General features: G+C 52.4%; 1 protein-coding gene across 1 annotated transcript; it reads right to left on the bottom strand.

The window, feature by feature from the left end:
* On the bottom strand, positions 2,075–12,042 carry C17H20orf85 (chromosome 17 open reading frame, human C20orf85). The gene is given in 5 exon segments (NM_001123088.1): positions 2,075–2,568; positions 8,393–8,494; positions 9,947–10,028; positions 11,924–11,934; positions 11,937–12,042. Coding segments are annotated over 5 exon segments (411 nt in total). The 5' UTR covers positions 11,991–12,042; the 3' UTR covers positions 2,075–2,406.

Below are 12,678 nucleotides of genomic sequence, written 5' to 3'. Positions count from 1 at the left end.
TTGGCCCAGCATCTCATTGTTTAGTCTGCATCAGGCGGAACATCTGGGGGATGAGAAACATCCCTGCAGCTGAACGAGCCACGTGACCTGGTCTCAGGCGGACACGGCCCGAGTCCAGACAATGAGAGACGCGTGCGCAGAGGAGGGCGGGGTCTGGGCCGCGGGGCTGGGGAGGGGGCAGCAAAATGTCTTCCATCCCATCCTTCTCTCCTGGGCCGCCGAGACCCACACACTGGGCGGCCTCAGCGACAGAGGTTGGTCCTCTCCCAGCCCTGGAGTCTGGCAGCCCCCAGTCACGGGGTCGGCAGGGTCCTGCTCCCTCTGCAGCCGCAGGGCGGGATCCTTCCTCGCTGCCTCCTGGCTTCTGATGGTTCGCTGGCGATGGCTGGCTCCCGGGCCGAAGGTGCGTCGCTCTAACTTCTGCCTCCGCCACGACCTGGCCACGACCTGGCGTCTCCCACGTGGGTCTGTGTCTTTACCCAGCGTCTCCTCCTCGTGTCTCCTCTTCCACTGTGACCTTATGTTCACTAATTCCCTCTGCAGTGACCCTGTTTCGAAATCAGGCCACCTTCACATGTACTGGCAACTAGGACTTGGACATACCTTTTGGGGGGGAGGGGGAGACACAGTTCGACCCATAAAAACCTGGCCCTCTTTTCTCAGGGCCTCAAGAGTTGCGACGTTTCTCCTTTAAGCCTGTGGTCTGCAGGTGCAGGTGGGTGGTCAGCCGTGATGGCCGTGGGAGGTCCTGGGGGCTGTGGCCCATGTGGCCTGAGTGGCAGGGCGTGAGGGCGGGCACTGCACTCAGAGGGAATGACAAGGCTTCCTGAAGGATGGTTTTTCCCGTGCTCTGGCTCTTCCAGGCTGGGCAGCCCATGAGCAGCTGAGTTTCCCGCTCTGGGTTGGAGCAGATCCAATGATGTCGCTGGGGGAGGCTTGCTCTGTGACTGCTCTCAGTGCCCGCCCGGCTGGCTCTGAAGGGTCTGCATCAGCACCCCTCAACGTCTCCCACCCCCTAAGAAGACCAGTCCCTCAAACCACATTCTGCAGACTTGATAGAGAAGCACGTGCCTGCATGAGAGCAGCGCTCAGCCCGGGGCTCTGGGATACGGACACTGAGCCCAGAACCTGCAGATTCAGATCCAGTCGGAACTCTGTCTTCCAGGCATTTGGTACCCCCAAAGTCATGGGGTCCCTTTAGAAGCGTGCTAGAGGAGGCCCGCGTTAAGGGTCAGGGGAAGGTTCTGGATGAAGTGTTCTTGGGTTGGTGAAGCACATCCCCCCACACCGAGACGGCAAGGTGAGCAGGGGTGGTTTGGATGGCTGAGCCTGTAGGTGGGTCCCACCCAACACAAGCCCCTGAGACCCCCTTCGTCAAGCAAACCCGCGAGGGGCCCATCCTGTGAACAGTGACACTTGGCCAAATGATGAAAGTCAGGGACGTGACTCTGGGAGGCAGGTACCTGGCAGCCCCCCCACCCCCAAACTCCTCCAGGTCTGATGGAGGCACCACCCCTGCTTCTCAGAGCATACGCACCAGCTTTCACAGGCCACCTACAAACTCTTGGCTCTCATTCTTCCTGGGGCCCAGTTGGTGGACCCGCAGGTGGGCTGGCTGCTCCTTCCTGGCCACCTCGCCAACTGGGTGCCCCGCTCTCCACCCCCATCGTGTGTGCAGGCACTGAAGTGAAGCCTCGGCAACGGGCAGGGACCAGCAAGAGAACGTTGCCCAAGCAGGTGACGTCAGATGTCCACAGGGGGAGGACGTGGCCTCGGTGGCCAGCTCGGCTGCCGTCTGCGTGGGCGGGGGGTGGGCTAAGTGGGAGGTTTTCTGGGGCGCACCTGGGAAAACGGTGCTCGGGGGTGAATCTTAGGCTCATTTCTGCTTTAAAGCTGCTGCCATACTGCGAATATCCTGGGACAGGCGTGTCCGGGGATCCCTAAAGTGCTTTATGTCTCCTGAAAAGCAGGCCCAGGGATATTTGGGTCCAGAGACATCTGGCCGACAATTTCATTATAAACCAGGCTGGTGAGAGGTGGGGTTGAAAGTGACACGAAATGATTTAGACAAATATTTAAAAATGAGATCATGCTTTATTGTTTTTAAATATATAAAGCTATACCTAGGCATTCCCAAAGTCGTAAAAAAAATTCAGAGAATCTGCTTTGCCTTTTCCATTGCATTAGCCAAGAGTGAATGTGTTACAAGCATATTCTGGAAGGGAGGCATTGATGAATTGAGAGCATCTAGGGGCTGTTTTGTGTTCTTTGCAGCAACATCCTATGAGCAAACGTGGAGGGGGCTCTGTCTTCACGGGGAGGCTGGCGGCCTCCTCTTTTCCTGGGCTGGGCTCCAGGGCTTGGTGGTCCACCCTTTCTTTGCCCAGGGCTGCGTCTCTGTCTGGATCAGTGTATGCCCTGCTTGGGCCAGTTTAGCTCCTTGGCATACGCCCCTTTGCAGCTCCTGATCTCACAGTCATGCTCCAGACACTTGTTCAGGCCTGGCACCCCAGACCTCCAGCCGATGAAGCCCTGGGTCGTCTTTGGGACTGGGGGGGATGGAAGCACCTGGAAAGGAAAGGCAGGGGGTTAATCATCGTGGGCCACACAACGAGACGTGTGTCCACAGAGGCTTCAGGATCCGCATGGGAGGCCTGGTGTGGAGAAGCCAGGAGGAACCGTGGAACTGGCACAGAGCCAGGGATCCAGGGAACAGGAGCGAGAGCCCAGAAACGAACCCACATGTCTGCGGGCAATTAATCCACGACAAAGGAGGCAAGACTGTATAGTGGGGGAAGGACAGCCTCTTCCAGGATGGCGCTGGGAAAACTGGACAGCTCTGGGCAAAAGAATCAAACTGGACTACATCCCACCACGAATAAAACTCAACTCAGATGTAAGAGCTGAAACCACAGAACTTCTGGAAGAAAACATAGGCAGTAACTCTTTGACATTGGTCCTAGCAAGATTTTTGGGGATATGCCTCCTCAGGGAAGGGAAGCAAAAGCAAAAATAAACACATGGGGTAAAAAAGCTTCTTTGCACAGGGAAGGAACTTATCAACCAACCGAAAAGGCCACCTACTGAATGGGGGAAGATATTTGCAAACAATGTCCCCAGCGAAGGGTTAATATCCACAATATGCAAAGAAACCACACAACTCAGCATCGAAAAAACCCAAACAACCTGTTTAGAAAAATAGGCAGAAGACCCAAACGGACATTTTCCCCAAGAAGACATACAGGTGGTGAATAGTCGCATGAAAAATAGTCAGTGTCACTAGTCCTCAAGGAAAGGCAAACCAGCCACCATAGGGTGTCCCCTCACACCTGCCAGGATGGCTGCTGTCAAAAAGACAACACATACCAAGCAGGACTCGAGTGCTGGTGAGGATGTGGAGAGAAGGGACCCCTTGGGCACTGCTGGTAGGGATGGACACTGGTGCAGCCACTGTGGAAAACAGTATGGAGGTTCCTCGAAACAAGTAGAACTACCACGAGACCCAGCAACTCCATTCTGGGTATTCCATTTATCTGAAATAAATGCAAACACTAATTCAAAAAGATAACAAGCACCTGTCTGTTCATTGCAGGACTGTTTACAGTTGCCGAGACATGGAAACAGCCTACGTGTCCATCGACAGAGGAGCAGAGAAAGAAGACGTGGTGCGTACACACACCATGGCTATGACTCAGCTGTTAGAGCTCAGAAAACCTTCCCTCTTGTGCCAACAGAGATGGGCCAGGGCGGTGCTACGCTGAGTGAAACAAGTCAGCCGAAGACAAATACTGCCCGAATTCACTTAAACGTGGGGTCCACACAACAAAACAGGTGGACAAACAGAAGCAGAGACAGTCATAGAAATTGAGAGCAAACAGGTCATTGCCAGAGGGAGGGCAGAGGAGCAGAGAAATAGGTGAGGGAGGTAAGACGTGCAAACTTCCATTTGCAAAATGAGTCACAGGTAGGAAACGTACCGCGTGGGGACCATAGTCAGTAATTACGCGACATCTCCGTAGGGTGACAGATCGTAACTAGACTCGGATTGTTTTGACATGTTTAGAAATATTGAATCCCTCTGTTGTATGACAAGAGCTAAACACCTATAGTGTTAATTATGCTTCAGAACAAACTCACAGGAAAATGATCAACCCTGCAGTTACCAGAGGCAGGTGTGGGGACAGGGGGGTGGATGGAGGTGGTCAGAAGGTACAAACTTCTCATGATGAGGACCGGGGATGCCATGTGCAACGGGATAAAACCAAGGAACACCTGCTGCCCGTTACGGAGGAAAGAGGTTAACAGCAAACCGAAGAGTACGCATCCTAAGGAACAAATTTTTTTTTTTCTATTTCTTAAATCTTCCATCTCTATGAAAGGACAGATGGCCACTAAGCTTATTGTCAGAATCATTTCATGATGTATGTAAGTCAACGCGCGAGTCATGTACCTTATACTTCTCTGGCACTGCATGTCAATTATATCTCAATAAAACTGCAAGGAAAAAATAGGAAGAAGAGACAGAAGGAAGAGCCAGTGTCTCTAGGAAGGTGCACTGAACGTAGACATGGTCCTGTCAGTGGACTCAGAGACTCATGTTCTCCTTGAAAATAATGATCACCTGACAGGTTCCTGAATCCCGTAGTGCTTCGTGCATTTAATTCACGACCTCTAGCAAAATAATTTCCACTTGGTAAAAAAGCAAATAGGGAAAAAATAAGAGGTAGAAATACCGAATATCAAATACACAATGCCCTTTATAAAATATACAGTAATATCCTCACATGGCATCCTGGCAGATACAGACCTTCCAGTTTTCATTAGAAGGCTTTCTGACACGTGTGCAAACACACACATGCGAGCACACACACACGTACGCACATGCAACCCAAACCACAGACACCACAAGAATGAAAAGCAATTGAAGTGAACGAAAAAACAAAAGGGAGGAGTTTCCGTCGTGGCTCAGTGGTTAACGAATCTGACTAGGAACCATGAGGTTGTGGGTTCGATCCCTGGCCTCGGGTCAAGGATCTGGCGTTGCCATCAGCCATGGTGTAGGTTGCAGACGTGGCTCGGATCTGGCGTTGCTGTGGGTCTGGCGTGGGTCAGCGGCTATAGCTCTGATTAGATCCCTAGCCTGGGAACCTCCACATGCCGTGGGAGTGGCCCAAGACAAAAAAGACAACGAAAAACCCAAAAGGGAAACAGGATTCTATCTGGAATCTGGAAACCACAATTTGTTAATTCTTGAAATGTGGAAAATTTTTGGAAAACGAGGGGACCTGTTTCGGCAGGTGGACCTCCGTTTGGAATGATCTTCTGTTCTGCTCATATGGGGCGCCTGGAACCCCGGCAGCAGCGGGGAATATTTGTTCCAGCAGAAGGACTGAGAGGAAGAGGTTTAATATGCTTGGGGCTATGGGTTCACGCTCAGCCAAAGGATCTTCGAGCAGGATGGTGGCAGGAGGCGACAGTCCTGGTGGGCCAGCAGCCACCGGTGGAGGAAGCCCCTTAATATATGTTCTTGACGAAGTATTAAAATGACTCTCCTGAGAGGCCACATGCAGGGAGGGTCCTGAGTAAACACCAGCAAGGCCAGAGTTTCTTCCAGCAGGTTCTGGTGCTGGTCCAGATGGCTCTCGGGAACCTGCAGACTAGCTCGCCCCTCCAGCCACAACTTGTAAGAGAAGCGCAGTCAGAAACCACTCTGGGATGTCGCCCTTCACCCACCGGACTGGCAAAGAGATGAAAACACCACCGTAAACCAGGGCCTCAAGGGAGAGGCTGCTGCTCCCTCCCTGTGAATGGCAAGGTTGCCGTTATCCGTGCAAGAGCAAAGGGCCAGTGCTCTTTGACCAGACAGGGCATCTCTGGGCATGGATCCTAAGACAGCCTAACGCCTGCCACATACACACCGACGTTCGTGTGGGGCGCCGACTGCAGCCCTGTTTGTAAGAGCCAACGACAGGACTCAGCCTACGTGCCATCCAGGAGCCTCCTTCAGCCCCAGGGACCCTGCGCGGCAGTTTGAGAGAAGGAGGCAGCTCTGTGTGTTCTGAGGTAGAGTGGCGTTGAAGATAAACTGCTCAGAAAACAGGATGCATAAACAACGTCAAAACATAGTGAACTAAGAAAAAAAGGCTGGAGACCCACACATGCTTGGGATATGCACATGGCGCCCGTGCAAGGGCGCAGACGCGGGGGACACAGCTCGCAGGAGGCGGGGGAGGGAGGAGGCTTTTCGCAGCGTGCACTTTGGGTATAGGTTACCCCTTAAACCATGAATACATATATGTTTTTCTTTTTACAGCTGCGCCTGTGGCGATGGACGTTTCCAGGCTGGGGGATGAATCTGAGCTGCAGCTGCGACCTGCACCGCAGCTTGCGCCAACACTGGATCCTTGAGCCACGGAGCGAGGCCAGGGATTGAACCTGCGTCAGGTCCTTATCCCACTGAGCCACAACGGGAACTCCATAAATGTGTTTTTAAAAGCTCTGTCCACCTAGAGAGGGGCTAGGACAGGAGGGCGAAGGGAAGCATTTCTTCCACAGGAAGGCAGTTCCGAGGGAAGTAGGCAGTGCCTCTCTTTCCGGGATCGTGATTCTGGTACCCCCCCCCCCCCCAGCCCTTCCCTAAGCAGAGCCTCGCGTAGGAGGAAGTCCTGTTCTCTTTCACTCTGGCCACAGGACGGTTCCTCTCTTCTCCCTCCAGAAGGGGACACTGCTCCGATTTCGAGGGGACGCTTCCTTTGAAGACGTGATCCTCTGATCACAGCGGCCACCCCCTTGAGCAGGCGCTGGGGTCCCTCATCAAGACGGCAGAGGGAGGGTCCAGCTCCAGCAGGGCCTTGTGGGGACTGCCTGGGGTCAGGAGGGACAGCAGGACCCCTCATCACTGTGTCCCTTTCAGGGGTAGAGGTAGGGGAGGGAGGGGGCCGAATCGAAGCCCAGCCCTGGAGAAAAATCAGAGCCGCTCTGTCCACTGGTCAGCCCTCAGGTTGGTGCGAGCAGACGGAGCTCCCCACGGGCGTGCTTCATTAGAGCCTGCAGCGCATTTCTGGGCGCCTGTCCCAAGAACCTCCCTGACCAGGAGCAAAGCACCATGTCTATGGGGTGTTCCTTACAACAACACCTCAAGTTCCAAACTGGGAACCACCTGGACATCCAGGGCGAGGGGCAGGGCTGGGTAAATTCGGGTTGGTCCAGATGACGGACAAAGACGCAGCCATTAATATGCAAATGATGGGGAGTGCTGCGATGCCTGCCTGGAAAGACACAGAGGATATCCTGCTAAGCGAGAAGAGCAGGTTACAAAGCAGCCTGTGGAGTTTGACTTTTAAATATATATGTATGCATGTGTGTGTGTGTGTGTGTGTCTGTGTGTATTTAAGAGCAGGGCTCTAGAATCAGATACACGGCCTTTGGCAGCTTCAGTTTCCGCATCTGCAAAAGAGGTTTGGTGGTGATTAAATCTGCTTTCCGGGCATGTCGTGGACATGAGATAACCGTGCCAAGCCCTCTGTATGGAGAGCAGCTAAAGGACAACAGTAGCATAATAAGAGCTGGCATGCGTTGGGGGTGTGCGGATGGATGGAACCCTGGAGGAGAACCCCCCCCAGATGGTAACCAGGGGTCAGGGTACACATGGATGTTGGAATTTATGACCGATATTTTGCTGTATTTCTAGAAAAATCTGCAAGACTCTATTGCTACATACTCAGGGGGAAACCCTCTCAACATCTCAGCGGGCTGCTTTCATTCACTCATTCAGCTAACCCAGGGCACCCACTGAGGGCCCACTGAGTCAGGCCACCCCACCGTACCCTGAGGGCATGTCAGGGAAGGAAAATCCAGAGCCGAAGCCCCCACCCCTGGCTGCCTTCATCCTGAGTTTTCGTCCCTTCTCCCCATCAGGACACAGACCTGCCTTCTCCGTAGTGGGCGGAGGGCAGAACCCATGACTGAAATGACAGCCCCATGAGAGGAGACCCAGGGACGTACAGAGCTCAGCAACTTCTAGAGGCCTCAACCGACCTGTCTCAGTGGGAATGCCACCGAGGTCTTGTCCCTCTGGGCACCCCTCCACTCACTCAGTGACCGGAGGCCCCTCTCAGCATGCCACAGCCCTGCGCCCCACTGCAAAGTGGGCTCAAATCCCAACACCTTCTGGCCTCAGAGGTCTGGCACATATGTACGTACGTGCAGGGATAAGTAACCTGCTGTGTCTCCCACTGGTGGGCTTGGAAAGGGCTGGAAGCCCGTGTCCCCGAAGGCCGGGTGCCGCTGCCTTCTTACCTGTGCGGATGGCTAGGCTACCTGGAGCAAGACTGCTCCTAGCAGGGCCGATTTCTTATTTAGGAAAAAAAGCATGTAAAGCGATTTTGCGCACCTGGATATACTTCTCCACTGGGGTCACTGGCCGGATGCGGAACCGCTCGGGGAGCTCGATTCTGGGCTTGGGGGTGCTGGCTTCTTCTTCACACTTGATCAGCTGAAACACAAGCCCCAGAGATGGGACCCCGAAAGCTGAGACCCTCAGGGGTGTCCCCTTCTCATCCCCCCAGAACAATGCACTGCACAGGTAGTGCAGGTGGTGCCCAGTAACGCAGGTGGCACTCAGGTCCAGGGAGAAGGATCCCGTTGGGACTTGCTGGCAGGCCAGCTCAGCCCCAAGCCGGCCACTGCCGGCAACTCACAGGCTGCCAATTTCTATTCCCGCCAAGTAATCTGAGAACATTTTATAGGTTATGGACTCAAACTAAAAAATGACAGCAAGGTTCCAGGACCAACCTTCAAAGTCTGAGAAGCGCCCCCTACCCCTTTTAAGTTTTAAAGCCATTCTGAACTCTTCAAAAACCGGATTTAATTACACATAAAGAATATTAATATAGACTCTTTTATGCATATTACATTAATAAGGACTCATGCATAAAATTTCAAACTGCATCACTCTCTAAGTATTTTTTTTTAAAAAAACTCATTTAGAATGGCATAATTTCAGAGCTAGGGGGACGGGGTGAATTACAAATGGGGCTTAGGCTGCCTGGAATCATGAACGCTTTGAATTATCTGGCTCTTTGTGATTCTGCACGCGTCCAAAAAAAATGCTTCTTCCTCCTCTTGTGTCCTGGAGATAACTGGGAAGCTTGCAAACCATTGGCAGCCACCCCAGGAAAGCCCACATGGGCCTTTTGTGGGCCTGTGCGGTGTTGTATATATTGAAGCCATGATGCTAGACTCAGGAGATTTCATGAAGGCAGCTGGATTATTCCTGAACCTGCTTTGACCAATCACGACACGCACCCAAGCTCTGCCCCAGTAGCTGTCAGCTGGGCTGTTGGTGCTGCCTCTGAGTGGGGTCAGGGGTCTTTGGCTGGTGTCCCCACCTCTCCCCATGAATGATGCCTGGTCCTTTGCCTGGCTTCTCTTATCTACCTGGCGCAGCAAACACCAAGGGTATTTTCCTAAAAATCCTCACATATGTACCTGGCCTCTCATGGCATCTGAAGCCCACCGTCCTTCAGTGAGGTGTGGGGACTGTCACCCTTTTCACAGATGGGGAGCCTGAGGCCGAGAGGCCCTGGAATTGGCCACACCAGCTTCTCCCCTGGTGCCTCCCCTTCTTAGCTGTGTGACTTTGCACTTCTTTGAGCTCAAATCCCTCATCTGCCAAATGGGAATCAAACAGCACCCTGCCCCCTTCCACGGGGGTCGCCAAAGAGATAAATGAGCTGATTTGGATGAAGCTTCTAGAAGGCGCCTGGCACATAATAAGTACTCAATAAATTCGTGAATGGAAGCAAAACGTCAGGTGTCAGAGTCAGCCGTCTTCGCCTACAACACGCTCCTTGATTTTTATTCTTGCAAATTATACACTTCATAACCATTTATTCTTGGAAATGATTGATTCTAGAACCCCCGGGCTCATAAAATTTACATTTACCTCCTTGAGGGGGGTTGTTAAAAATCCCCAGTTCTGGGCCCAGTTTTGCCGTGCTTCGTTTTCAGCCTTCAGGCGGTATTTCCTGAAAAAGAACGTTTTTAAGTGCTGGGCAACATTTGAAAAGGATTAAAGTAGCAACCCCTAAAATGTGCTCCTGGTTTTACATTCTTCGGTGCATCTGGACCGAACGATGACCCGTGCCAGGAAGGGCGAGGGAGTCCCTGCCGCTGCAGACCTGCCACAAATATAAGGGAGATGTGTGTCTAAGGACCAGAGATGCTGCGATGGTACAGCGGGGAGCAGGCACCCTTGGGACTGACCCTTCCCGGGGGGTCATCTCCGTGCTAGACTCCTTATTCTGGGAGGCCATGTGACCCACACGAATGGGTGAGGGTTCAGTCATTGCGGAGGGACGTTTAAATTTCCCTTGTTTTCAGATCAAGGACCAGGGCAGAGTAAGCGAGGCCCTGGAGTGCAGCATTTAAGGAGGTGCCCACTCCCAGTTTCCTGCAAGGGCAGAGCCAGCTCCCCCATGACCTCAAGATCCAGCCCCCCTTAGACAGCGCAGTCCGGGTTCCTCCCTCGTCCCACCCTAATCCTGGCCCTGCTTTTGCGCCACGTTGACTATAATTTATACGTAACTGCCTATGAGCTGAGCTGACTTGCAACTGAAGAGCGGGTATGTTACCCATTAAACTTTTATTCATTTTGACTTTCAACTTGCCTTTCCTATTTTGGAATCCATATCTGTACCCCACGCCCTCCGATATCTCACCAGTTTCAGAGGCCCCAGCCAAGCTCTTTCCCTGGGCCCAGAGCATCTAAAGCTGAATCTATTTTAGAAAGAGATGAACCACGAGCCAAATATGACCCATATATATAATTGAAAATTTCCAGCAGCCACATTCAAAAAGTGAAAATAAACAGGTAAACTTAATTTGGGCATCACTTTTTTCAGGGTCTGAAACTTTTGAAATCTAGTATTTTACGTTTACTCTTCATTCCAATCTGGAATCGTCACATTTCAAGTCGCCGACAGCCCTTTGGACATGGGACAGAACAGTCTAGGGGCTTCACTGGCTCTGTTCACACAGAGGGTGCTCTCTGATTTGGGTCTTGAAAGACGCGTAGGAGTTGGTCTTGTGAGGAAGGAGAAAAGATCATTCTAGAGACAGTGGAAACAGACCCTGCTGTGGCAGTACTTCCCATTGCGGGGATTCGGATAAAAGTAAATATTTAAAAAATAATAATAGCTGTGTATTTACGGCAAATACCACTGGCTTTCCATTTTTAAGAGTGATATAAACTTTCCCATCAAAATAAATCATTAAGTGAAACAGAGCTAATTTAAAGTATGAAGGGACTATAGCAGGGTTTACAAGGAAAAGGTAAAAAAGTCCTAGAGTTGACAACTAGGATAACTGAGGTTTAAGAGGTAAGCAATGACAGTTTGTTGTTGCTAGTATTTACTTGCATCTAAATTAGCAACTTCTCCTATTGGTTAAAACTTCACAGAGATAGGATGCTATTTAGCAAAGGATAGAATAAAAACATCGACTACAAACCCCTGCTGAACATACATCTTTGAGAAAATGGAGCTATTCTCTGACATTTCTTGTTAAAAAAAACCAGGAGGGGCAAGAGAGAATGTAAAGTGCTCCCATTCGAACTGAACAAATTTACGATTTTTAAAAAACATTTGGTAAATCTTAAAAATAAGCAGACATCGGTGGACTCTTAACAAGCAAAGCTTCGCAGAGGGTTGTAAAGCCAGATGCAAAATCTTTCACGCCTTATGATGTGCCCAAGAGAAGAGAAAGAAAGGTTCTTTGGTCCCCAGCCCTGCCCCCTTTCCACAAGGTCCCTGACCATCTCCAGTGCACGCTCCTCGCGCGGAGAGGTCGACCACCGCCAGGACTTGGTGGGAAACCGAGGCCGCCCCGTGTGCCCACTGGGTTACGGAATCTCCAGCGTTACCAGATCTCGTCTGGGCCACCAGGTTCATGCGCTCCGCCGCTGCCGTGCTGATTGGTTTCTGCGCCATGGAGCCTGGGGTCTTGGCGCGCCCTGTGAGTTCTGGTCCTGGGCTCAGCGTCCCGCGTCGCCTGGGAGACCGGTTGCCGAGCAACGCGGGACGCGGAGGCGGAGAAGACGCCGCACCTGGCGGGGTGGGGCCGCCTGGCTCTCGAGGCGTCGCTGCGCCCACTGCCTGCCTGGGCCGGGCAGCTGCGCTCTTCGCCCGCCTCCCTGCCCACCTGCCAGGCTCCGCGCTGCAGCGGCCCTCCTCCTTAGCGGAAAACCTTGGGGAGACCGAAAGACCCTACACAACACCCACCCGACCCCACCCGCCGCCGCCTTAACGCTTAGACTGTCGTGCAAGTGTACATGTCTAGTGTTCCAATGCTAAATGGACCGAGCTTAACGGATTCCGTCACCGAGAACACACCCCTGTAGCCACCGTCTGGATTGCGACAGAGGACAATCCAGCCCCTCTCCCTGCCCCTGGCCCCCTCTTGTCTCTGGGCGGCAGAGATTTGTTTCAGCACAATCTGCACTCCTTGTGGGCTCATCCTGGCATCGTTTTTTGCCTGGCTTACTTGGCCCACTGTCATGTTTGAGAAGTAGCTGGTGTGTTCACTGCCATACCCCCCAAGGAAGAGTGTTCCATTCTGCTGCTGATGCCACCGGGGCTGAGTTTTGGGCCTCCAGGAAAGTGCTGCCCAGAGCTTTGG

Source organism: Sus scrofa, chromosome 17 (assembly GCF_000003025.6).
Source record: "Sus scrofa isolate TJ Tabasco breed Duroc chromosome 17, Sscrofa11.1, whole genome shotgun sequence".
Taxonomy (NCBI): Eukaryota; Metazoa; Chordata; class Mammalia; order Artiodactyla; family Suidae; genus Sus; species Sus scrofa.
This window is presented reverse-complemented; position numbering and strand designations above follow the sequence as displayed.